This window comes from Lepidochelys kempii, chromosome 9 (genome assembly GCF_965140285.1).
Source record: "Lepidochelys kempii isolate rLepKem1 chromosome 9, rLepKem1.hap1, whole genome shotgun sequence".
Classification (NCBI taxonomy): domain Eukaryota; kingdom Metazoa; phylum Chordata; order Testudines; family Cheloniidae; genus Lepidochelys; species Lepidochelys kempii.
The window spans coordinates 9,460,166-9,485,523 of NC_136388.1; the positions used below are offsets into that span (position 1 = coordinate 9,460,166).

At 46.8% G+C, this 25,358-nt stretch overlaps 1 protein-coding gene across 5 annotated transcripts in view; it reads left to right on the plus strand.

Annotated features, from left to right (window-relative positions):
* The window catches only part of MCF2L2 (MCF.2 cell line derived transforming sequence-like 2), a 319,822-nt gene that overhangs the window by 113,719 nt on the left and 180,745 nt on the right, over window positions 1–25,358 (plus strand). For 4 of the 5 annotated variants that reach the window (XM_073359253.2, XM_073359256.2, XM_073359257.2 and 1 more), the window contains exons 4-7: window positions 1,152–1,242; window positions 3,079–3,198; window positions 13,880–13,996; window positions 20,986–21,135. In XM_073359253.2, coding sequence (XP_073215354.1) covers window positions 1,152–1,242; window positions 3,079–3,198; window positions 13,880–13,996; window positions 20,986–21,135 — 478 coding nt within the window. The remainder of the gene's footprint in view (window positions 1–1,151; window positions 1,243–3,078; window positions 3,199–13,879; window positions 13,997–20,985; window positions 21,136–25,358) is intronic. The other variant, XM_073359254.2, reaches the window with a different exon arrangement.

The window sequence follows — 25,358 nt, forward strand, 5'->3', positions numbered from 1 at the left end:
CACAACTGAGACATGCTGGTGTGAGGAAACTTTCACTTCCGCCTCCCATGCTGCGCTCAGTCTTGGACTAGACGAGAAGATCTCAGTCTCTGGGACAAATTTATCTGGCACCTTTCCCCAGTAAAACAAATTAATTGACTCTAAGTGTGTGGGGGGGTGCGACTGGTGGAATCTGAGCGGCGCCTTTAATATTGAGCCATTCCTTGGAGCACATTATTGACCAGATTGTAAGCGGCTGCCTCGTTTGTTTCAGTCCTGTCTGGTTTGTGCCCCAGATCTGTCGTGATTCTTCAGTAAGACTGTTGGCTTGTGACAAGGGGGGAAGTGCTGTCTATGCATTGCAGGGTAAACTCGCTCACCCACTGAAAAGTCTCCACACTGCTCAAGGAATCCCGGAGCTCTCTTGGCTGGCAGGGTGAGAGTAGCAGCCCCCCAGGAATACAGGGTGAGCCTGCACCTCACAGAGGGGGGCTCCGTGCTGGCCCTGAATAGGCAGATCTGCAATTCCACGCATTTAGTAGCTCAGCACCCATTTGTAAGGACTGTAGCCACAATTCTAGCCTGTATGCTGACATAACATCCATTGAGTGGCTTGCAGCCCCATGGCTTGCCTGTGAGTTGGGTGGACGTGAGACTCCAATCTCCTTAACTCCCGCTTTGTCCCCCTAATTATTTGGGCATCCTGAGGGGAAGGGTAAATTCCACTCCTTGTGAGAGATAAGTGCACTTGTCAGTCATCAGCATCTTAGGAAAATGATGCAAAATGCCTAAGAGTGAGGACAGGTATCTAATAACTTGAATTCTTCTGCAAAGCAAGGAAGATCTGTCCTTCCGCTTCAGTCCCAGTACAAAGCAATGTGTGATCCTAAACTGTTCACATCACAGATTTTTGGCAGCCAGTAGCAAGGCAGCCAAGAGATATAACGGATAAAATATTCATGTTTTGTGGAGGCTGCTAACCTGGTGCTGGAAAGAGGAAATTTGCTGGCTTGCCTGCACTTGCAAATCTGCCGATTATTCACGCTCTCTGCTGTACATTGTGTTTTAATCATGGGCTTGGACTATGACACGGAGGGGGCTGGGTTGTGCTAAGCACTGTTACATGGTCTACCTCCATGTAACCCGGCACCCCTGTTTCATCTATTTTGCAGTCTGGAGGCTGCCAGTATTGGATTCATCATCGTTATAGACAGACGACGGGACAAATGGAGTGCAGTAAAGGCATCCCTGACACGGATAGCAGTAAGTGCCCGGTGTTTGTGTTTACTTTTTCCCTTCCAGAAATTAGAATTCTCCGCTGGTCCTTCAGCACAGTGAACGATCTCCTGCATGCCTTTTTAGCTGTTCATGCAGCATCTTCCCCACCCTGGAGATCTGTGCCAAACTCGCACATTAACCGGCAGAGGCGGATTAGCCTGTAATAATGAATGCGGCCGCCTTGTGTCTTGCTAAATTAGAATGCAAGGCCATTCGCTGGGATGACGGTGTGACAAATTGTAATGATTTAAAGTGGGCTGCTCAAGATGAAAGAGGTAACAGATCGTCCCTGTGGTACATAGTGTGGTACTGGGAATGGCAAAGGGGCCCACTGGAGATGTCTCTAATGGCTCATGTTTTCTTGACAGCAGATCTGGTAGAAACTCTTTAATGCTGTTTCTGCTTTCACTTGAGAAGGTCAGATTTAAGAAAGTGGTTGCTGGCACTGAGAAGAGCAGCAGATGAATATACGTATTTTATATAACATGCACTGTATACTGACTGGGCATGCTTCTGTGCAATACTGAATTACTGTGCAATACTCCTGTAGAATTAGAGTTTAGACTAGCTGGGTGTCTGAGTTTGATTTAAGTTAATTCCTGGGGATGCAGAATCTCGAACAGATATTTTCCATTCCTTGCTCTGTTCAGCTGCCCCCAAGGTCTCCGGAGGACCATGTGACACAGACAAATGTCATAGCAAATGAACATCACCACATGTCTGGAGAAGGTGCTGTGTACCTATCTGAACAAACTCTGGGGGATAAATAAAATCTTTTCAAGATATGAAGGCTAAATCTGGTCTTGTAATGTGCATATGTCACCCTCCATCTATACTGCAAGGTTTCTCTGTCTGTGGGCCAAAGCTGGGTCACCAGAAGGTATCAAAGGGTTGCACGGGAAGCCTGGGTTTGTGTCAAGTCTGTCCCTGATGGGGGGGGGAGGCTCTGGGAGGGGGTGAGGTGAGGTCCAGAGACCCTGGGAAGGATTTGCAGAGCCTGCCCACACTTACCCCACAGCGGTGGTGCCATCCTGAGTGATGGCTGGGCGTGGCTCTCTGCTCTGGGCATTGCAACCTGGTGCACAGGATGGCAGCGGTTGGGACCAGCTGCCCCTCAATCAGGTGGGCTGGGCCAAACCTGAGTGGTGCTGCGACCCTGGGGGTCACGCCCAGCAGGACCGGAGCAGCCGCTACGGTACTCACCGTGTACTTATTGCATTAGTGTGTGTTATGTATTGTCAGTACGAAATATTTAGTAAGCCAGATTTTTTTGTACTAAAGCGATTTACTGGGTTGCAACAGGCCATCTAGGTTTCCAAATGGGCCCTAAGCCCAGAAAGATTGAGAACCACTGTGGTGCTAAATGGAATGCCAGCCCTGCTCAAATGTGTGTGACTATGTCGCCCTCTAGTGGCTGCAGCCTAAAGAGGAGAGAAGCCCTGATATTATCGTAGCTTAAGGGAGATTCTCCTTTAGTTCAAGTGGCCTGCAAAGGTCTGTGTTCTTTGATGCAGAAGATTTTGAGTTGTGTCCCCACTATCTGCCCATTTGGTCATATCTAGTTGTGCTGCTTGATCCAAAGCCCACTGAAGCCAGTGGGAGTCACTCCATTGACTTCAGTCGGCGATGGGCCAGGAGCATGGTGAACGGAACAGATGACAGCCATGCAGTCTGGGCAGCTCCAGAATCATTACGTCCCCCCCGCTTTTGCTTGCTTCCTGAGGAATTTCTGAGTCAGAAGGTAACCAAAATGACCCTGGGCTCCTTTGTGGGCATGAGGTTTAATTGCTTTGCTCTGTAACACTTGTATGTTCTTTCCAGGGAGCATTTCCAGGGAACCTGCAGCTGGTGTTTGTCCTGCGGCCCTCCCGCTTTATTCAAAGGACAATCGCTGACATCGGCATTAAACTCTATCGAGATGACTTTAAAATGAAGGTACCGGTAAGCATGCACTTTTTGTCCCCGTGTTCCTTTGTTTCTATGTCTTCTGTTGCTGAGTGTCAGCCAACTTCTCTTTTAACCCCGTTGTTACGGTTTAATTGCGCTGGCAATCAGGGCTCAACGCACCAAAAAGCAGGCCTGAGCGTATGTCAATTATTAAAAGCCCCAGAAGAAACTCAGACAAGATCAACCAAGCCGTGATGTGGGAAGGGTGTTTCAAATTAACCCCGTTGTCTTGATCAGATGGGTTCTTTGTTCCCTTTTTTTGCGTCAGGGATAGATTCACATATTGGGGAGGGGAAGGTAAATGAGTTGTAACCTTTGCATTGGTTTGTTTAAATAGTGTTTGTTGATTCTGCTACCGTCAGTCACAATAATACCAATAAGTTAACCATGAGAAGCCATGGGAGCTGCCATAAGATGATAAATGGACATGACTTCACATCAAAGTGCAGTCTTGCTCTGAAATGTGACTGTATAGAAATAACACCCTTTTCCTTCATGGAGCTGCTCCCAGAGTGAATTCAGAGTCATCGTCTCACTCAAGTGATGAGAATTAATTTTTAGTTCTGCAGAGCTAATGCAGCTGAGAGGGAGTAAGCTGGGTTCTGTTCCATCTCATGGATCACCCACAGATCTGTGTACGTTCCAGCAGGTTTTACTTTTGCAACCTCACTGTCTTCAGTTGGTTTGCCCATGTGTCACCCAGAGCCTGATTTGACCTGTAGAACCTTTATTACAGGTCACGATGTGTGAGAAGGAAAGAAACCAGCCTGACTCTCAGATCCCAGGCAGAGTTTGCAGAGCTGCCAGCTACAACAAATCGTTGTCTGTGCGCTTGTAAATGGAGAACATTTGATTCAGAAATCCTTGATAATGAATCAGCCTGGAAGGCCACAACATCATTGTTATGGAATCACTTTTCACAGCAGACCCAGGCTTTCGGTTTTGTTGCCATTAAATCATAAATGCCAGAGACCTTGTATATTAAGTCAGGTAAAAGATATTGATGGCACCATCAGCAAAGCAGTCCATCATCTTAAAACCCTTATAAAATCTCCTGTCCTGATAAATACTCTTGTACTGTTTTACAAGTGCTCCTTTATAAAAGCAAATACTACAAAAATGGTCCAGATACTGGGTGATTTGGGGTGAATACTGTAGAATATTTTTTTTTCCTAGAAGGGTGTTAAGGGGTGCCTCCTTGTGGCTGCATGCAGTACTGCAGGCCTTTTCCCACTCCTGGTGCCCCCTGGCGCATTTCAGTGGCTTAGCCCTCCGGCCAGGTCATGAAGTCAAATAAGCTCCTTTTGGGTAGCAAAGAGTTCAGCAAGAGTCTATCTGCCCACACCAGGATCTTCAGCCCTGGCTGTGTGCCCTTGAAATTCAGGCCTTTGCTAGGGCTTCCAAATGAGCCCTGTTCCCTTCTCAGGGCGTGGGTTGGGCCTGTTCCCCGCCCCCTTCTCTGGGTTTATGCCACTTTGCCGGTGTGGGAACCTGGGCCTGCCCACTGCTCTGGGTTCCAACTCAGGGACCCTATACCCAGCAGCTACATACTGCTCAATTCAGTTCATTGCTTCTACCTCCCTAGGCTTCTTCCCACTTGGCCCCTTTATCCTTCACTCTTAGCTCAGGGCCACGGATCCCAGCTCCCTCTCTACCTGCAAACCCAGCTATGCAAGTGTAGCCAGAGATAACCCTGGCTAATTCACAGGCTCCTTTGACTGGAGAGAAGCATCCTTCCCTGCTCCTCCGGTCCCAGCCAGGGACTGTCCTGCTATCTGTGGCCCTGCAGCTTCTTTTATCGGAGCCGGCTGGCACTGATTGGCTGTCACTAGCCCATGGACAACCCTCTCTGTGTAGTTTCCAAGGTGCCTGCTTCAGCGAGTCCTCTCTAGGCAGGCCTGAAGGACCAACCTTCGCTGCTCCTTTCCTGACACATTGCTGTTTCCTGGGGACGGGGTGTAGTCAGGGTGTGGGGGTCTCCTTTAAGGCGCTGTGAAGGCCAGCTGGACCCCGTCACAACGGGTTATTATATTTCCCCTGTAGTCAGTACTTTCCCATAGGCCTTCTCATCCACTATCAATTTGTCAGAGTCCCTGTTGTGTTTGCATGCCATTCTATCTGTTTATAATGACTCTTGGGCTCTCAGCCCGCCCCACAACCCAAGCCATGTTTATTCATCTCCTTCATTGTATGTTAAATGTGTATAGTTGGGGTGGGGTGTGTGGAGTGTAGTATAATGTGATGCACGTAGTCAATTCTGTGCCAGCTCTGGGGTTTACATATTAAGCCATTTTGCCTGAGCTTCTTTCAGATTTGTTCCTAATTGTGTATTTGCCTTTGGATGGGGGGGGGGTCTCTTCTAAATAGAAATGTATGATAGTTATTATTATTTCATATTGTTTTCATTCATATTCTGTACACTGCTGAACCCACTAAGTAAGTAATAATGATTTTACAGGGAGCTTTCATCATGATTTTATTTAATTGTTTTACACGGGACTTTTGGTTTAAATTGATTGGCAAAAGAACCCACCTTGTCCCCATTATTGCTAGGTCTGGCTGATAGCTCCGTGTTTGGGCCCGATTGCATAGTGGCAAACATCCACTGACCTCATTATGAGCAGGAGCAGAACGGTTATTGCTTATGTGTAAGGCTAAGATTTTGTCACGGATATTTTTAGTAAAAGTCACGGACAGGTCACAGGTAATAAAGAAAAATTCACGGAAGCCCGTGACTTGTCCCTGACTTTTACTAAAAATATCCATGATAAAAGGGGAAGGGGCTGAGCAGATGCCATGGGGCTGGGAGCTTCCAGCCCCTCCCGCCCCAGCTGTGGCTAGGAGCTGCAGGGTCCTCTGCCTCCCGCAGTGGCGTTGGGAGCCGTAGAAATCCCCCTGGGACACGTGGCAGCGGGCAGGGAGCTGTGGGAATCCCCCTGCCACCAGCAGTGGGCAGGGAGCTGCAGGGACCCCCTGCTGGCGACGGACAGGGAGCTGTGGGGATAGTTTGCTGCCGGCGGCGACGGGTGGGGAGCTGCGGGGATCGGCGACGGGTGGGGAGCTGCGGGGATCCCCTGCCACCACCGGCAACAGGGGGGAGAGCTCTGGGGGGTCCCCCGTGTTGCTGCCAGCAGGTGGGGAGCTGCAGGGGTCCCCCATGCCGCTGGCGGGGGCCAGGAACCCCGGGGTACACCTCCCCTGCCCGCAGCAGCTGGGAGCTTGGGGGCATCACTGCCTTACGTGGCGGGAGTACCTCACAGCTCCCTGCTGCTGCGGGAGGCTGCGGAACCCTGCAGCTCCCAGCCGCTAGGGCTGAAGTCCCGGAGGTCTTTGGAAGTCATGGATTCTGTGACTTCTGTGACTAAATCGTAGCCTTTCTTGTGTGTTCATTGTGGGCTGGGCTATGCCATGCCCTGTATAGATGTGCAAGGGGGTGGGGGTAGATAGCACAAATAGTCTTTGTTCCCCTTTGTAGCTCAGGTGTAGGGGCAAGTGTGACAGCTGCCATCCTGGCCACCACGCTGGGGATTGAACCGGGGACCTCCAGAGCTAACACCAAGAGTTGCTAGAGCTTGAGTTTATGAGCCGAGACTTTGTAACCGTGGCTGTAACAGACTCAGATCCTCCACGGATTGGGCACAGAGGAAGGGGACTTGTAAACATACACGCACCAGTGGGTTACTGGTACATGAGGACTGGTGGAATCTAGCCCCAACACCATCCCAGGATTTCTAAATGGGACTTGGAAGGGTGGGTTGAAAGTGGCTCAGTCCAGACCAACGGAGCAGGGTTCCCACAGAGAATGCGCACACTGCATCCTCTAACTGGATGGAGTGGAGGATGCTGCATTCCCTCTGTGTGGGTGGGTACCTGGTGCCTACCTCAGCCAATCACAAAGCCTATGGGAATGATGTCTAGCGGGCAAGCTTCCCTCATCTCCACTCCAACGTGGACAGCAGCTTAGAGCCATAGTTTTCACTGAAATATTTTGGCCTGGTCCTTCTCCCACTGACGGCAGCGGTGCAGGTTTGTGTTGGTGAATTATAGTCCTAAAACCAATACAAATACCTATCTTTTATTCCAGTGTCAATTTAAAGATGAAAAGTGTTCCCATCACACCCTGCAAGAGTCACAGAACACGTGCTCTTGTCCTCAATTAGCTGCAAGACATTTCCACAGCAGCTGCTGCGTCAGATGTCCCTGCCCCGACAGGGACGGGTTTGCTACAGAATTAGAATTTGCCAACAGTTCAGCATCCTTCATACTCACTGAATCTTTTAAGAGAAACATAAAGATTCCACTTCAAATGCTGGGTGGTGGTTGAAATCAAGAGTTAAGAACTTTGACGTCTGGGAGTTCAGGGTGCTCACAGGATGGGGCACTGAGTTACTCATTATTATTCGTATCATAATATAAGGATGATGTAGCTGGTTTACAGATGGAGAAACTGAGACACAGAGCACTTATGGCCTACATTTTCTATAACTTTCATTGATTTTAGATTTGGGTGACCAGGTTCAGACACCGGGGGGGCCCTGATTTTCGGAAGTGCTGAGCACCCACAGCTCAGACTGAAGTCTGGGGGGAGCTACGTGTGTCCGTCATCTTTTAAAATAAGGACTAAGGTGTCTCAGGTTGGGTGCCCAAAATTAGTGGAGACTTTTTTAAACAACTTCCTCCCAAGTGTCCTGCTTGCGATCGCACAGTGAATCGGTGTCGGATCCAGGAAAAGAACCCAGTTGCCCTACCCACCAGGTCACACTACTTGTCCCTTCGCCTTTCAATTGTTTGGAGATTTGTATAAATTAAAGAAAGACATTGGGCTGGCAACAGTAATTTCACCATGCAGCTCATAGGGGGTGCATTTCCTCTGCAGAGAGGCAGCTGAGTTAGGGTCAGACTGGGACGCTAGTAGAGGCTGAAACAAAATATGCTGCAAAACGTAACAGTACAAACATACAGTATGCAAATATGTTTAATAAAATTGGTGTGCCAAGTTAAACCAGTATTTGACTGGGTGGGAATCATGGCTTGTTTCCCAGGCACAATGTAGCAATATTGGATTATGCCGGGGTTTATCTGAACTGAGCCAATTCAGGACACTGAGCTGAATTCAGGAAGGAGCTCCAGGATCTTCCATGGCAGGAGGTGCAGCTAAATGACCCTTCATTCTGGCTGCTGAATACTGAAGCTCAATAAAGTGAAGTAGCCTTTACAGCATACTCAGTCCATTAGGAGACACTGATTTATGTCCATGCAGCTGCCAATTCTACAAACTTCCCACTTCTTGAGCGTTGCAACCTCGGTGTAATTTGACTCCGTTCACATAGACCCCAGCACTAAATACTGATGGTTTTGCCTCAAAAATATGCCCCTCCCACCCCATCTTCATTATCTTATCCAGGCCCAGTAATCTCTAACCTAAGCTGCTACACCCTCCTCCTTTCCTGCCTCCTCAACACCAGCCATGGTGGCCTCTTCGTGCTGTCTGATTGAAGACAATGGGAATTGGGGTTGTTTAGAGCATTACAGGACTGGATCCCTAGCATGCTGGATGGCTCCCATGTTACCAGATTTGCCCGTTACTTTGGGGTCCACTCATTTATTACGGTTACTCTTTGGGGGGGGTGTTCTTTAATTTTATTAATGTACTGCTTGTGTCACTTGTGTTTTCATGTGGCTCTACTTCTCCCTTCTGCAAGTCCCCTCCCGATGGAGCTACCCTGCAGGACCTAGGTTCCCCAGGGCTGGGTTCCTCCAGCCCCAGAACCAGATGAACGCACGCGCACACACACATATTAACAGAGCAAGTCTGAGCAGACCGGGCCAATCAGCACTTTCAAGCTGCCCCCCTTATATGCCCTGGACTCAGCTGACTGGGTTGAGCTGCACTTCCAAGCTGCCACTCTTGTATGTCCCAGGTTCAGCATGTCCCTATCCCCACTTTCACGTCACCATGGTACTAGTAGTAACCCACTTGATGAGCAAACCCCACAGTATTTGTGGGTGCTACAGGGATCTTTAACTTAGGTAAAAGACGCATTGCTGCAGAGTAAATGGGGAAGCTAAAAACACAAAAGAGAAAGTTCAGAGAGAGTGAGAGAGAGAGAAGCAACCAGCTTAACCATAAAAGTTATTTATTGAATAATAGTGATAACCACACAAGGAGAGCCTAAACCAACTTAATAGTTACATTATTAAAGGTTACAAAAGTCATACATAGAAAACTATACCTGATCAAACAAGTCAGGGTTAGAAAGTTATACCTGAGGTAGAAAAGAAAACAGAGAGAGAGAGAGAGATGGCATCTCACCCATTCTCTGAAGCTTGAACTGGTCGGGATTCCCAGGTGATGGTGGTAGCTCAGAGTCCTGAGTGCTGGAGACAGGCAGATCCCCCAGCACGATCAGTCAGGAGAAGATGAAATCTCAGTGGAACTGATGCAGAGTTGGATCCATGCATCAGAACACTTACTTGAACATAGATAGGGGTTTTTGTACAGAAACAACAATGGTTCAAGGGAGAACACTAGATCTGTTTATGGGTAAACTGATGACTCAAGGGTTTTTTTTAGATTAGACAAAAAGGGCTGATCGCTCCTAGCTATGGGTGGTGTTTCTTCCAGGGAGCTCACAGTGCAATTAGGCTGCTTCAGTATTTTGGATATCAATCAAGGATTTATTACTAGAATTGGTCTGATAACTGCTGAGCTGGGTGTGTGCAGGTGTAGGTTCATTAACATCTGGAGCAGAGATCCCCCAGGATGCAGTGCTTCCCTGCTTTTCTGGTCCCAGAGTTCAGTGCCATTCCTGCCTTGGAATCTCTGTTCTCTTTTCTGTATGCTAATGGAGATGTCTCCCTGTCCCATCTTCGATGCAGATGAGGCTAGAGGAGTTGCCTTAATCTTGTCACCCTTGTCAGGAGGGATCTAGGTGTGTCTCCCACCGCCCTTCACTGCTCTCGGCAAGTCTTTTCTCTGATCGGTTTTGGTTCAAGCAGAGGCTGGGGGAGGGGTGTCTTTCATGAGTCAGACAGGCTAGATACTGTGCCCTGGTTCCCCAAGAACACAGAGCTGACTGGTATCACCCACTCCGGCTCTTGTAGTTTCAAGGACCCACTACCGCATGATTTACCTGGCTCTGGGCTGGCACTCTGCCTGGCTACATTAACAGCTTTGCTGTTGGCCCAGTGTGACAAGTGTATCAGGTTTTTAAAACCCTTCCCACGCGTTCAAAGTACATGCCAGTGTTCCATGGTGATGTCAGTAGAAGACTGGAGCAGCAGATCTCTGTCACCAAGTCCGCAGGGAGTCTGGAGGGGGGAACTCTGCAGCAAAGCCGTCCAGACTGACATTTCTAAAGTGACTTGCAGTTCCCAATCAGCTCGCAGACTTCATGCTCCAGGCTGATGCTAATCCAAACTGAGCTAGTCTCTGTGAGCCTCCTGACTTGCAACATCACAAAGGGGGCTCTGGATGAACATTCTGTGCATAGCTTTTCTTTTGACTTTACTCTTTTTAATGTAAAAAGAAAAGGAGTACTTATGGCACCTTTGAGACTAACAAATTTATTTGAGCATAAGCTTTCATGAGCAACAGCTCACTTAATCAGATGCAGTGGCTTCATTTTAATGTGTTTCATTTGGGTGGGTGAAACATCCCAGGACATCATGCTATGCACAAAGTTGACTATGGCAGGATCCTTGAGTTCAGGGTTGTCAAGGTTCCTTCCCCACTCTGACTTCTAGGGTATAGATGTGGGGACCTGCATGAAAACCCCCTAAGTTTATTTTTACCAGCTTAGGTTAAAACTTCCCCAAGGTACAAACTATTTTACCTTTTGCCCTTGGACTTATTTTGCTGCTTCCACCAAGCGTCTTAACAGATATATAACCAGGAAAGAGCCCTCTTGGAAACGTCTTTCCCCCCAATATCCTCCCCAAACCCTGCACCCCGTTTCCTGGGGAAGGCTTGATAAAAATCCTCACCAATTTGCATAGGTGAACACAGACCCAAACCCTTGGATCTTAAAAACAATGAAAAAGCAATCAGGTTCTTAAAAGAAGAATTTTAATTGAAGAAAAAAAGTAAAAGAATCACCTCTGTAAAATCAGGATGGTAAATACCTTACAGGGTAATCAGATTCAAAACATAGAGAATCCCTCTAGGCAAAACCTTAAGTTACAAAAAGACACAAAAACAGGAATATACATTCCATTCAGCACAGCTATTTTATCAGCCATTTAAACAGAACAGAATCTAACGCATAAAGTGAGCTGTAGCTCACGAAAGCTTATGCTCAAATAAATTGGTTAGTCTCTAAGGTGCCACAAGTACTCCTTTTCTTTTTACTAAGTTCTAAGACTCCATTCCTTTTCTGTTCCTGGCAAAAGCATCACACAGACAGAGAGAGCCTTTGTTTCTGCCCCCCTCCGGCTTTGAAAATATCTTGTCTCCTCATTGGTCATTTTGGTCAGGTGCCAGCGAGTTTATCCTAGCTTCTTAACCCTTTACAGGTGAAAGGGTTTTTCCTCTGGCCAGGAGGGATTTTAAAGGTGTTTACCCATCCCTTTATATTTATGACAAGGGTCCAGGAGCCTGAGGATCCCAAAACACTCAAAGATTGGTGAATAAAACCTTACAACCTGTTTGAAGCATCTAATCTAATCTAATCTATTGAATGTATAAAGTGCCAGTTAACAGAGTTCCTGAGGCCATGATCCTGCATTTATCTCCAAACAAGTGCAAGCGTCCATCCACAGTGAGTCAATTTCAGGATCATGCCCTGAGCATGCTCTTGTTATCTCCACTGTATAGCTTGGGAAACAGAGGCACAGAGGGGTTAAGTGACTTGCCCAAGGTCTCACAGCAGATCAGTGGCAGGGATAAAACCCAGAACTCCAGTTTCCCACTCCTGTGCTTTTTTAATCCCTACATCATACTTCCTTTTTTAACACAGAGGGCTGGGAGTCAGGAGACTTGAGTTCCATTCCCAGTTCTTTAAAGTGTGAGTCATTTAGGACATGACCTTCAGCGATGCTGAGCATCTCCCATTGACTTCAGATGGAGTTGTGGGCAATCAGGATGCCTGAAAATCAGCCACCTAATCTCTCTGTAAAATAGGAGTAATAATGATACCTACTAGCTAGCTACCTACCTCATAAGGCCATTGTGCAGATCCATTAACGTTTGTAACCCACTTTCAGATCCTTAGATGGAATGTTCTATAGGAGTCTAACATATCAATTTCTGAAAGGGACATTTATACCCAGTGGCCACTCCCACTACCTGTTTCCCTCCAGCCTGTAGCAATAAAAATGGTCTTTGACGTTCCAGTTCCCTTTCTGCTCTGAGTGGTCAGGTCCACTGGCCTGAAATAAACACTCTGCCAAAATTAATGACTGAGGATTTGCTGAATGAGTCCATTCTAATTGGCTTATCCAAATAACATTATCCATCATCTGAGGGTTTTAAGGGCATAACTACCAATAGGTGTAAAAGTGTCAAATAAAGGATTGCCAGGAGACTGGTTGGTTCACAGGATTAGAAATGGGTTATGGAGATTTTTCAGAGATTTTTATGGAGTCTATGGTCTGAATTTGGCCCAGGCTGGTACCATAGTGACTGACTGACTTTGCTAGCTGCTGGCAGTTTGTAGGCCTACAACCAGAAGGTCTTACTTGAGTTCCTAGTGGCCTTGAGTCCTGTTAGCAACATTAGCAGAGAAGCCAAGAATCAAATGTGAAGGAAGACTGAGTTACTCTCTGCCCAGATGCTCTGTCCATGTGGCAGCGTGCTGGGACAGGAACACGGAGGAGAAACTTTATTGACACATTGTGGACTTCAGTTTCCACAGTCCTTAATCTGTTACCTTGCTTAAGTGCTTCTCTCTGTGCCAAAGCCCGCCTCTACTGATTAGCCTTCATTTGCATTTGAATGCGTTTCTGACCTGTGGCTGATTATGCTTTATTGGCTAAGGTAAAGGAAACTGTCTTTCTCAACCTGCTGTATGAAACTCAGCCTGCACCCAGTGTAAAGTTTGCGCTTTATGGCCTATGTTCTTAAAGATATGTCATGGGAATTATTGTGGGGGAAGTTCTGTGGGCTGTGTTTTATAGGAGGTCAGACTAGGTGATCACAGTGGGTCCTTCTGGCCTTGAAGTCTATGAAATCCATGAATCTGAAGCTTAATACAAATCTGCCTTTCTTTCATTATGCAGTTCTAGTTTTTCAGGTTTGCTGGGAAGGTAGCTCATGTAAGGGTTAGAGCAGGGAAATAAGAATCAGGACTCATGACACCAGGATATATGAGGAGTAACTTCACTGAACTTAGTGGAGTTACAGTGGTGTAAATTTGGTGTAAATGAGAGGAGAATCAGACCTTCGGGGTCTAGTCTCAGCACACCCCTTGGCATACTTGTATGACCTCCCCATCCCTTGATTTCCCTGTCTGTAAAATAAATAATATTTATCTATATATCACAGGAGTGCTCAGATGAAAGTGCAAATGTATATTATAAATAATATTATTGGTTTTTGTTGAAACTGCCCAGGGTCGAAGTCAGCATGGAATTTGGCCATACACATATAAGCTGAATAGGGAACCTAGGAGGAAGGATCTAAACTGCAGTGTTATCTCTCTTAATTAATACATTGTGTTTGGATTCATCATTGCAGATCATCATGTTAAATTCTGTTTCTGATCTACATGGCTATATTGACAAAAGTCAGCTAACCCGGGAGTTAGGGGGAACCCTGGAATATGGCCACAGTCAATGGATACACCATCGAACTGTGAGTATTGTGTCTTGTATTCATTCCATTCTGCATCCTGAAGTCTCCAGGTGATGATTTCTACTTAAATATTAACGGATGATTCTCCAGTTAAAGTTAGGCCTGTGACTTTTATTAGAGCTTAATGGAATCTACTCACCCAAATCCACTACACAATGGAGGGAGAAAAGACCATCCCAAAATCTTGTAGGGGCTTGGAAAGACTGGTCTGTGAAGCTTACATCCAAATGCTTCTCTGTAGTAGGACCCCAATTCAATACAGCATCTCTATGCAGCAAAGCAATGAGACTGCAGCACATGGTTAACGTTAAGCATGTACTTAAGTGCTTTGCTGAGTCAGAGCCTAAGAACCTCACTTTAATGAGAATCAAATATTCCTGTGTTTGTGAGGAAAAAAGCACTGAAGCCACTGGATTTTATTTTTACTCCTGGGGGAATTCTGTGCCAAAATTAAAAATTCAGAATAAAAAAATTAAAAATTCTGCGCACAATATTTTAAAATTCTGCATATTTTATTTGTTAAAATAATGCAATATAATCACGCTGCTTTCACTTATTTTGGTAATTTATTTAAACCTACAGTACAGTGGATGGAGAGAGGGGAGCATTGGAGGAAATCCCCAAATCCCCTTTGTCTAATAGTAATGTAGCTAGTATTGCCTCTTTCCTTCTAGTTATTAGTCAACAAATATATGCAGCCATATGCTCAGTGTTACATCATCGGCAACTGAAGCGCAAGCAAGGGCTGGGGACTCAAACTCACAATTTATATTGGCTACTGACCATCTCCAGAGAGGTCAGTAGCAAACAGTTCATGGAGCACATTTTGATAGGAATTATTTTCAGTCCAAAAATGTAGACCAGTTCTAATCGCTAAAGCACCATAAGCATTTATAAGACCATACTGTCCTTTACAATAAGGCTCCTTTACACCACTCTGACCATGTAAAGGAGCCTTAGATGTTTTACACCTGTTTTATACTCCTGGGGGAATTCACTAAGAACAATGGGAACAATTCACTAAGCAGGCAGGCTGCTACATTCTGCTCTGCCTGAGGGGACAGAGCCTGGCCCACACCTGCCTCCTCAGAAACACCCCAAAGCCCTGCCCCTCCACGCTAAGCATACCGCAGTAGTGAGCGAGACGGACAGAGTCTCTCTTTCTCTCTCTCTCTCACATACATGACTGCCCAGCCCCCCCGCTCCAGTGGTGATTTATGTCTCCACGAGCTGCTCTGGGTGCCCAAACCGACCTGTCTGCGCTGCTGGGGAGGGGTGCATGACCGCTCTTGCAGCTTCCCTTTACTTCCCCATCATAAGTCATTTTTCTGCAGGGAAGCAAAGAAATCTGTGGAGGCCATGAATTCTGTGCATGTGCAATGACGCAGAATTCTCCCAGGAGTATATTTTCCTTTGTTTTCATTTCTTCACTATGTAAAAATGCATGACAGAGTGGGTCTCATTTCTTCGATAACCAAAGAACAGTATGGCAGTAATAATTGGAACTGGAAGGCACAAAGAAAGACTTTTCTCTTCTACTGACCCTGAAAGAACTTGTTACTTGCTTAGATGTTTAATCCCCCCTCTTGGGTTGATTAATGTATTTCAATGGCTAATCATCCATACACACGAATAAGTTATTGTCTTGGAAAGGATGGCAGCTGCAAAGACCTTATCTCAAATTTTGGACTGTTAAGACCCAAGGTGTTCATTCATCTTCTTATGCAGAAAGGAGCAAAATGCAAAGTTGGGCCCTGATCTGGAAAGGGATTGATTTCACTGGGGCTGTGAGCAGTGCCGAGGTCCATCTGGGCAGATCTGCTTGTAGGATTGGGACCTTTGGGGATGTGTGGAACTAAACCCTATGTCGGGAAGTGTTCTGAGCTGAGTGGCTGGTTTTGGCCAAACTCTGTAATTGACCACCAACGCAGGCTTAAAACTCTCAGAAGAAATGTCTCAGAATATTTCTGGCTACTTCCTTATGACAAACCACACAGCGAAGGGCATGATTTTCTCACACAGAGTGACTTCCAGCTGTTCATGGTTCTTGCTTTTTTATGGGACTTTCATGTCCCCTGCTGTGACATTCTGGGGCTCAGCCCAGACCAGTAAAGGATTGTGTCACTGCTTGCCCTGCAGCTCTAGGTGCCTTCACTGCTGTGCAGCTGTGGCTCACAACCTAGACACCAACAGCCAGCAGACAAGCATACAGATCACACCCTGGCTTCCACAGCCCAGTTACTGTTTGAAGAGTGACTCCAACACTCCCCCCAGTCCTGAATTTCTCCAAATCTGTCTCCCTGCAGTGTCCAGCTCTCTCCTGGGACACTGTGCAGAAGCAATTACATTTGCTTCTCCTTTAAAGAGACAGACACTGCAGGTTGTTATCTTGACTGGCTTTAATAATCACTTCAGTGCAGTCAAAGCACTTGCTTGGTTTAGATAAAACATAAAACCAGTTTATTCAGTTAAAAAAAGTGAGTTCAGGTACAAGGGATAAAGAGAGAAATGGTTACAAACAAAAGCAAAAATACACTTCTGTGACTAAGTATCAGAGGGGTAGCCGTGTTAGTCTGTATCACAAAAACAACGAGGAGTCCGGTGGCACCTTAAAGACTAACAGATTTATTTGGGCATAAGCTTTCATGGGTAAAAAACCCACTTCTGTGACTGGAACTTAGTTTCAGCCAGTTATAGTCTTTACCTAAGCAGCTTTCTCACCTATATTCAGTTCCCAGAGACTTCAACCCCCTGGGTTGAAGGATCTCCTTTTCTCAGATGTACAAGAGCTCTGGCCTCTTGTATCTGCCCAGTAATGGATAACTGTGGGTTTCTCTCCCCTTTCTTTTTATAGTCCAGTAAACCTTTGAAATGTAGTCTGTGAAAAGGTAGCCAAGACAAGGCTCCTTTTCCCTGTTGTGTGAGGTCCCCACGCTGTCTGGTGTAGACTCCATGCTGTCTACTCCCCCAAAGTGGTGATTTTTACAGTGCAAATGATCTGTTCCTGCAACCCACACAAATGAATAGCCCACTGAATTTGGCCACACCTGGCTTGAGGTGTTGGCCTCTTTCCTTCCTCTGGAGAAAAACTGATTATCAACTCTTCTGGGCATGGTTGGTTTAAGCACATTTTGGTCCCATCTTTCCAGCATAACAAGTCCTTTGTGGATTTGCCATACGTACATCACATAAGAATGTTAATAATCGTTGAGTTATGAGTTTTCCAGTGATGCCACCTTTTGGATAAATATCATGACAATGGTGTGTTAGGTGTAGTGAGCATGTCAGGCCTGCAAAGAGTTGCTGACCGAGTAGTGAACCACCAGGGGACCTCTGTGTCACACCTCCATACTGAGAAAAGGTACTTGGTTTGCTAAATTCCCATGTGACTTTAATATCATGGTGTGCATTTTACTGCCCTTATGAAGCTGAGCTTTTCCCCCTCCCCTTGAAGTCATGATGATCTTGTTTTCTAGCCATACAGACTGATTTTCCATTCTCTTATGGGTTTGTCTGCGTGGGGAAATTGACCAGAATAGCTATTCTGCAATAGCTATTCTGTGCTTTAAATTCATATCCTAGTTATTCTGGAATAACTTCCTTGTGTAGACAAGTTGTTATCCTGGCACCCAACCTTTGTATCTTCACTGACTTCATTGGAGTCACTCCTGCCTTACACCAGTGCATAGGCGCCGTCTTTATGAGTTGCTGGGGGGTGCTGGACCCCCGCTCCACCACAGGCCCCGCCCCTACTCCACCCCTTCCCTCAATCCCCCGCCCTGCCTCTGCTCTGCACTGTTATGCTCCCTCCCCCACAGCGCCTCTTGCACACCACTGAACAGCTGATCCACAGTGGGCAGGAGGCGCTGGGTGGGAGGGGGAGGAGCTGAATCGGGAGGGCTGACGGTGGGTGCTCAGCACCCACTATTTTTAATACCCCTCAATTTAATAGCCCTGGTGTCACCGCCTATGCACCAGTGTAAGAATGAGATCCTCCTGCCCCCATTGACGTCGATGGGAGTTTTATCACTGACATCAGTGGGACCAAGGAGGACTTGTGGCACCTTAGAGACTAACAAATTTATTTGAGCATAAGCTTTCGTGAGCTACAGCTCACTTCATCGGATGCATTCAGTGGAAAATACAGTGGGGAGATTTATATACACAGAGAACATGAAATAGTGGGTGTTACCGTACACACTGTAATGAGAGCGATCGCTTAAGGTGAGCTATTACCAGCAGAAGAGCGGGTGGAGGGGACCTTTTGTAGTGATAATCAAGGTGGGCCATTTCCAGCAGTTGACAAGAACATCTGAGGAACAATGGCGGGGGGGGGGGGGGGGGAGAGAGAAATAGTTTTCCTCAGACGTTCTTGTCAACTGCTGGAAATGGCCCACCTTGATTATCACTACAACAGTTCCCCCACACCCCCCCCCCACTCTCCTGCTGGTAATAGCTCATCTTAAGTGATCATTCTCTTTACAGTGTGTATGGTAACACCCATTGTTTCATGTTCTCTATGGATATAAATCTCCCCACTGTATTTTCCACTGAATGCATCCGATGAAGTGAGCTGTAGCTCACAAAAGCTTATGCTCACATAAATTGGTTAGTCTCTAAGTGCCACAAGTCCTCCTTTTCTTTTTGCGAATACAGACTAACACGGCTGCTACTCTGAAACCTATCAGTGGGACCAGGATTTCAGCCTAAGTAAGAAGTGAAACAGGCCCCGAGTCTCAACTGTGCTGAAGAGCTACCTTTACGAAAGACCAGAAGTTGCTCTCCCTTCAGGAGAGGGTGAAACGTGGATTATTTGTGGGCTTTGCAAACGGTCACAAATTGCAACATAATTCAGTTTAAAAACAAATTAGCTAAAGGAAAGTTTGCATTGTGCATTACGGACAGAAGATGCTAAGCTGGGTGTGTATGTGGTATAGAAACTGTGTCGGGGTGTTGGGGGGGGCAGCGTTTATTGGTTAAAATTTTTCTCTGCCCCGTTTGTAGCAGTCTCCCAGTATTTGTTTTACACTGAGCACACAGCATGCCGCTAGCAGAGTTGTTAATCTAGAATTTCACCCTTCACCAGAACGGGGAATCTCACAGCAATCAAGCAAGCAACCACCACCTATGCATTGCATAACTGGCCTTGACAACTTCCTGAGCACAGTTGCAGTTAGCGTGGTCCAAGTGTAAACATTTGGGACAGAGAAAACAATCGCTAGCAGCTATAAGGAATGCAATCTCTGCATGTGCCTAAATAAAGTAGGGCAGGGCTCTTGTAACATGAAGAAAAAAATCTCATGCAGCTACTTGATGCAAGATAAAAAGCTTTTTGTCACAGTAGATGAGTTTGATCAAAGTATTTCACCCTGAAAAACTAGTATGGGAGTGAGTGGTTTGAAGGGTTTGCATGCTTCTTTCCATAGCCTTCATAACTCTCACTTTCACCTTAAAAAAAAATAAAATAAAATAAAAATTGATCCGTCTCAATTTGGTTGTGAGAAATAGTTATGTAGAAGCATTCAAGGGATGGAGAGGCAACAATACTCAAAGTTGTGTTAAGTTTTCAATAATGATATGGCAGTGGTCCCCAAACTGTGGGACACGCTCCCCTAGGGGGGCATGGAGGAACATTCGGGGCGTGCTGCAGGGCCCAGGCTAGCCCCTAAGGGCAGGTAGAGAGGGAGCATCAGCTAGTCCCTCTCCGCCTTCATCTGCAGCTCCGCTCCCGGCCAGGGCCTCAACCCCACCCTCAGGCATGGCCCCCAACCGTGGCCCGGTGATGGCTTCCGTTCCCAGCCCCAGCCCTGCCCCCGGCCACAGCTCTGCTCCCAGCTGTAGATCCGCCCTCAGCTGTGGCCCCAGCCTCAGCCCGGTTGCCCCTGTCCATGCCCCTCCTCGCCCAGGAGCCACAGCCCCGCTTCTGGTCCCAGCTGTGGGTGGGCCTGGACGAGGTAAGGGGGGGCGTGATCATGAAAAGTTTGGGGACCATTGCAATACGGGCAAAGGAATGGAAGGGGATGACTGTGGAATATTGCTTCAAATACAGATGGGCATTCTGGATTTGTACATCCTGATACGTGAGATGTAGACAGATATTCTTCCTCAGTGGGAATCTGACTATAAAAACATTAACTGGAAAAAGCTTTGCTGAGTTCTTCAGTGTCCTCTCAGCCTAGACAAGGCCTTACATAAATGCTTTCAACATTGCAGAATATTCCAGTGAGCTTCACACAGGACTGTGAGCCAGGATTCTTTAAATTCTAATCTTGGCTCCCACACCGACCCCCTGTGGCTTTGGGCAAGTCACATTAGCTCTGGGAATTTCTCCAGCGGGGAAATGGAGGTGATTGTAATTGTTGATCTACCCCATATAATGATGCGCTGCCTGGCTTGTCAGCAGGACTTGCACCTGGGATCTTCAGCACCACAGCACCGAACTCTACAGCTTGAGCTAAAGGACTAACTCCATTAGCTAGTAGCAGTATTAACCTGTTATCCCATAGTGGACCATCCACTAGAGCAGCGGTTCTCAAACTTCATTGCACCGTGACCCCCTTCTGACAACAAAAATTACTACACGACCCCAGGAGGGGGGACCAAAGACCGAGCCCACCTGAGCCCCATCGCCTGAGCTCCTCCATGGGCCGGGGGGCCATAGCTGAAGCCCAAGGGCGTCTGCCCTGGGTGGGGGGCATGTAACCTTAGCCTGGGTGGTGGGCCTTTGGCTTTAGCTTCAGGCCTGAGTGGTGGAGCCTTCACTTTGGCTACAGACTTGCTGGGACCCATGGCCAACACCAGCCTTGGCAACCCCATTAAAATGTGGTCCAGACCCACAGTTTGAGAACCCCTGCACTAGGGGGAGACGTGACACCCTTTACCAGTATGTCACATTCACCACTTCAAAGCATGGTACCATACACTAAGAAATACTGTTGAACTGTGAAATAACCAGCTTGTGATGCTGTATAATGCTGCTGCCTTTCCAGGCCATTGAGAACTTTGCCATGACGGTGAAAACGACAGCACAGATGCTACAGACCTTTGGAACGAACCTGGCAGAGACTGAGCTTCCCAACGATGTGCAGTGCACGGAGGAACTCCTCTCCTCCCACACACAGCACCACGACAAGCTGAAGGTGAGTAATGCTGCGTGACAGCCTTGCCACTTGGTGCAATGTAGGATTTCCCAAGAGCAGGTTTGCTCTCTGCATTGATTCAGCCTTGGCTTGCTCCAGGGAGGAGTGAAAAATAAAGTGTCATTTTTTTTTTCCACTTGCCACATAACTAGTAATTACCTAACACACTTTAGGAAGCTACAGAAGCTGGCATTAAATTAATGCTAGAGGCCGGCCAATAGATGAGCTAGAACAAGAGTCCTGACTTTTTGGGGTTGCCTGGTAGAGAACTGGCTTTTCCTGTGTTGTTTGGAGGCAGAGTGGGTACGAGTTTTACCTTGTGCTGTAGATTGGCTCTAAAAGTCGGTTTTGCCTCGTTCCTTTCAGACGGCAGGGCCTGGCATTAGCAATCTCACTAACCACGTTATGGCGGAGTGGTCTAAGGCTCGGGTGTGAAATACCTACTCTCCCTGGCTATGCTAGCTTCTTTCAGGAAACCTGGCAGCTCAGAGCAGGTGTAGATGATGTGGAGGTAGAAAGTACTAGTGCTTCTCTACTCCAGCACGGCCATTGTTATTAACACCAGGGCTAGTGCCAGAGGCGGAGAGTTCCCCCCAAAAGGCTGATACAGATGAGGCCCCTCAAAACACACAGTCACATCCTGGCAATGTCATCTGAGCCCTCCTACCTTCTTCAGAGTGTGTGTGTTCCAGAAGAGAACTTAAAAAACAAGGTCTTGTTTGCTGTGTGTACTCATACAAAAGGTATGTCTATAGTACAATATATGCCCAACGTTGTTGGAACTCAGATTAGCAGACCTTGGGTTTGTTAACCTAGGGCTTGAGCAGCTACACTCATTTGTAACCCCAGATTAGAAATTGTTGAACCCTGGGTTCCAGCCTCGGGTTCCAGCATCTACAGTACATTATGCAGCCCGAGTCCAACCACCAGTATCCCAGAATTCCTCCCCAAATGTGGCCACTCTAGCCCTTAGTTCACGGTGCAGTGTGGGAAAACTTGACTGTCCAGAGGACAAAGAAGGTCGACCTGTGGGATTGTGGGATGCTTTTGGTGGACTCCCAGAGCGTGAGTCCAGGGGGGGCTGTGTCTACACTGCAAAGCAATAGGACTTGAACCCAGGGTTCCAGCTTGACTGAGGCTCAGATCCTCCACCCATGTAGGGTCCTGGGACCCTGGGTCTGAGCCTTGTGTTAGAGCGATTTATGGGTGGATGTCAGGGGGGCTAGGCTTGAGCCTGAGTTCAACTCCTGGGCTTACAGTGCAGTGTAAACATACCCTAAAAATCCCATGGTAGATTTTTTAAGAATAGGGTTTTCTCCCTGGTATCTTGGGCCCAAAACATCCCTTCTCCCTTCTAAGATGAAGTATACCAGCTGCTATCCTATCCCCTAGGTAGCTGCATATCAGTGGGGCTATGTGTATAAAGGACACAATCCCATGTGTCTTCAACACCCATTGACTTCAGCGTGCAATGATGACTCTCAGCGCATGGTATGATCTGATCCATAGTTTGTAAAGTGCTTTGGGATCCTTGAAGCCTCTGCATGTTGAGGGGATCTAAGCTGTGAATGCACCCAGAGGCTTTGTAATGGGTGCGTGATCTTTAGATTTAAAACATGTATACGTAAGTGTAGAATATTACTAATTATTCTTGTTCTATTGTACACTGAACAAGAGTTTTCAGCGCAGACTAGTGCAGGTTGCAGCTGTGAATGTTTGTGCTGCATCTCTGCTGAGCCTGACGTTTAGCTGGGCAACGCTGATTGGGAATTGGATGGCACTTGAATGTTTCTGAATGGTTGCCAGAGTTGCATCAATAAGGGTTGAAACACCCTCCCTGCGCATCAATGCACAAAAGTTAAAACAACAGGAGTGTGGCTGTTATTGCAAACCGTGTTTTTGCACTCTTACGGCAAGCCATGAAGTCCACTTGCTGGTGGGAATTCTCGGGAACCTAAATCCTTGTCTTCCAGGCCACACGTGTGGTTGGGGGTTGCCTTAAAATTCGGTGAGATCCTTTCTCTCCATGGAGTTGAACAGAATCATTCTCTCGCTGCATTTCAGCTCTTGCATTCTGAGTGGATTTTTCAGCTGTTGGACAGGTCCATTGTGTGCTTTTGGGTTTTGCAGCTGCATCCACTGGACTGCCAGTACCAAACCTTTCAGGAGATTCTGATAGGATCTTGGGCAGATGCAGCTGACTTCAAAGCAGTGTTCCTGATAGAATAGGATTAACAGGAGTCTCTCTCCCTGACGCCACTCCTGCCACCGAATTCACTCCTCTATATTTTCCACAGTTTTTCTTTGTCCTTCCCTTGCATGTTTGTTTAAGGGCTCATAATGGCATGTAGATTTAGACAGCACTTTAGCTTTTCAAAGCATTGAACAGACAGAAATTAGTTAATAGGAATGGTTGAAATTAGAGGACTGGATATCGTTCTTTTTCACTTGGATCTATTCTGTCCTTTTTCTGAGACACAACAGTGGCGTTCTAGGGCCAGGCGGTGCTCCACTGAAATCAGTGGGAGCTTGGCCATTGATTTCTGCAGAAGCAGGAGCAGACCTTAATTAGTCAGTGTGCTGTTGAGATGGCTCTGGCAGAGGTAACTCTACTAGAAGGATGCTAAATAGCTGTTTGAGCGAACTGAAGTGAGGGCCCTCTGCTGAATTGCATTGCCTTCCTCTTGGCAGCCTTGGAAGTTCAGCATTCTGAAATCAGTCGTGAAGTTAGCATGGAATAGACTGATGAACGCTCAGGTTGCCACCCATCTGATTTTCACCCGGACAGTCTGGGTTTTGGCTGGTGTGTCCGGGTGCCATTGGACAAGCCCTGATGTTTGGCTGTTTTTTTTTTTTAATCTGTGGAAAAGGTGGCAACCCTAAGCAGAAAGAAGGAGGCTGCGCAGCAGCTGCCACTGCCATCTCCAGGGCCAGGCTGCTTGTGCGACTCGCGGTGTGCCGGGGCGGGACTTTGGGGGAAGAGGCGGAGAAGGGGGTGGAGCCTTGGAGGAAGAGGCAGGGCAGGGGTGGGGCCTCGAGGGTCCAGTCCCCAGCCATTAGAAAGGGGGCAACCCCAGTGAAAGCACAGGGCCTGATTCACAGCCCAGTGAAGTCAATGGAAGGACTTCCACTGATTTCAGTGGGATTTGGATCAGACCCTTATTCTGAGGATAATTAAAGACGGGAGCATGCCAAGTAAGGTAACTCAGTGTCTCAGGAGCTTTGTTGCAGAAAGCGGAGGCAGATTGCGTCAACGAAACTAATTCATACACATAACCGGAGGAGGAAGATCTATTATTAAAATTTTGTCTGAAGGAGGGAAGCACTAATACAAAATTGAATTTTTATTAATTCACAAAAATAGATGAAGCAGCTCTCTGCCATCTTGCTATTCCCTCTTCCTGGACTCCTTCCCTGAGCTCCCTCTCGTGTTCTCAAATAGCTATTGCATCAGCTCCCTCCTGCTCTGTTCAGTTAGCATTGAATACAACTTCTGTCACCTCCAACGATTTAAAATGAAGGCGACTTTCCTTTGTGCAGCCCGAGAGTGAGAATGAAGCCCAGTGAGACAAAAACGTATGCAAAAGTAGCAAAGGCTATTTCACGGAAATCCTCACAAGACTTTAAAATGCATTTCAGAGCTCTAGTTCCTTACCGTGCCATCCCACACAAAAGGAGCATGCTCTCATTCAAACCAAGCCACAGCCACAAATTGCACAAGGCCACCGGTGATACCGAATCAACCTCCTTTTAATCTCTGGTCAAAACAAACTTTAAACAACTGCTCACTTAGTGCCCCTATTTACCATCCACCTTGGGTACTTATCTGCCCTCCATTACCACAGTACCTGAGCGCCTCACAATCTTTAATGTGTTTATCCTCACAGACCCCCTGTGAGGTTAGGACGGTGCTCAGGGTGGATTTGATTTAAATCACTAGTCAGGAAGACTCAATGTAATCATGGATTTCTACATAAAAGTGAATTCTTGTTGGTTGTTAGAACCTTAATACATATTCTTCACAACTCAGAGATAGATGTAGGTTTCATTTTTAGAAGGTACATACTATACAAGTGATTTATTTTGAAAACTTCTCAGATATGTTTTACAGCTATGTCAGAAAATGGATGATTGTTTGGTTATTTCCAAAGGTAATTGAAGCAGATAGTTCACCTCCCAATGAATCATAAATATCTCCAGTTCAGCAGGTTTAATCATTAATA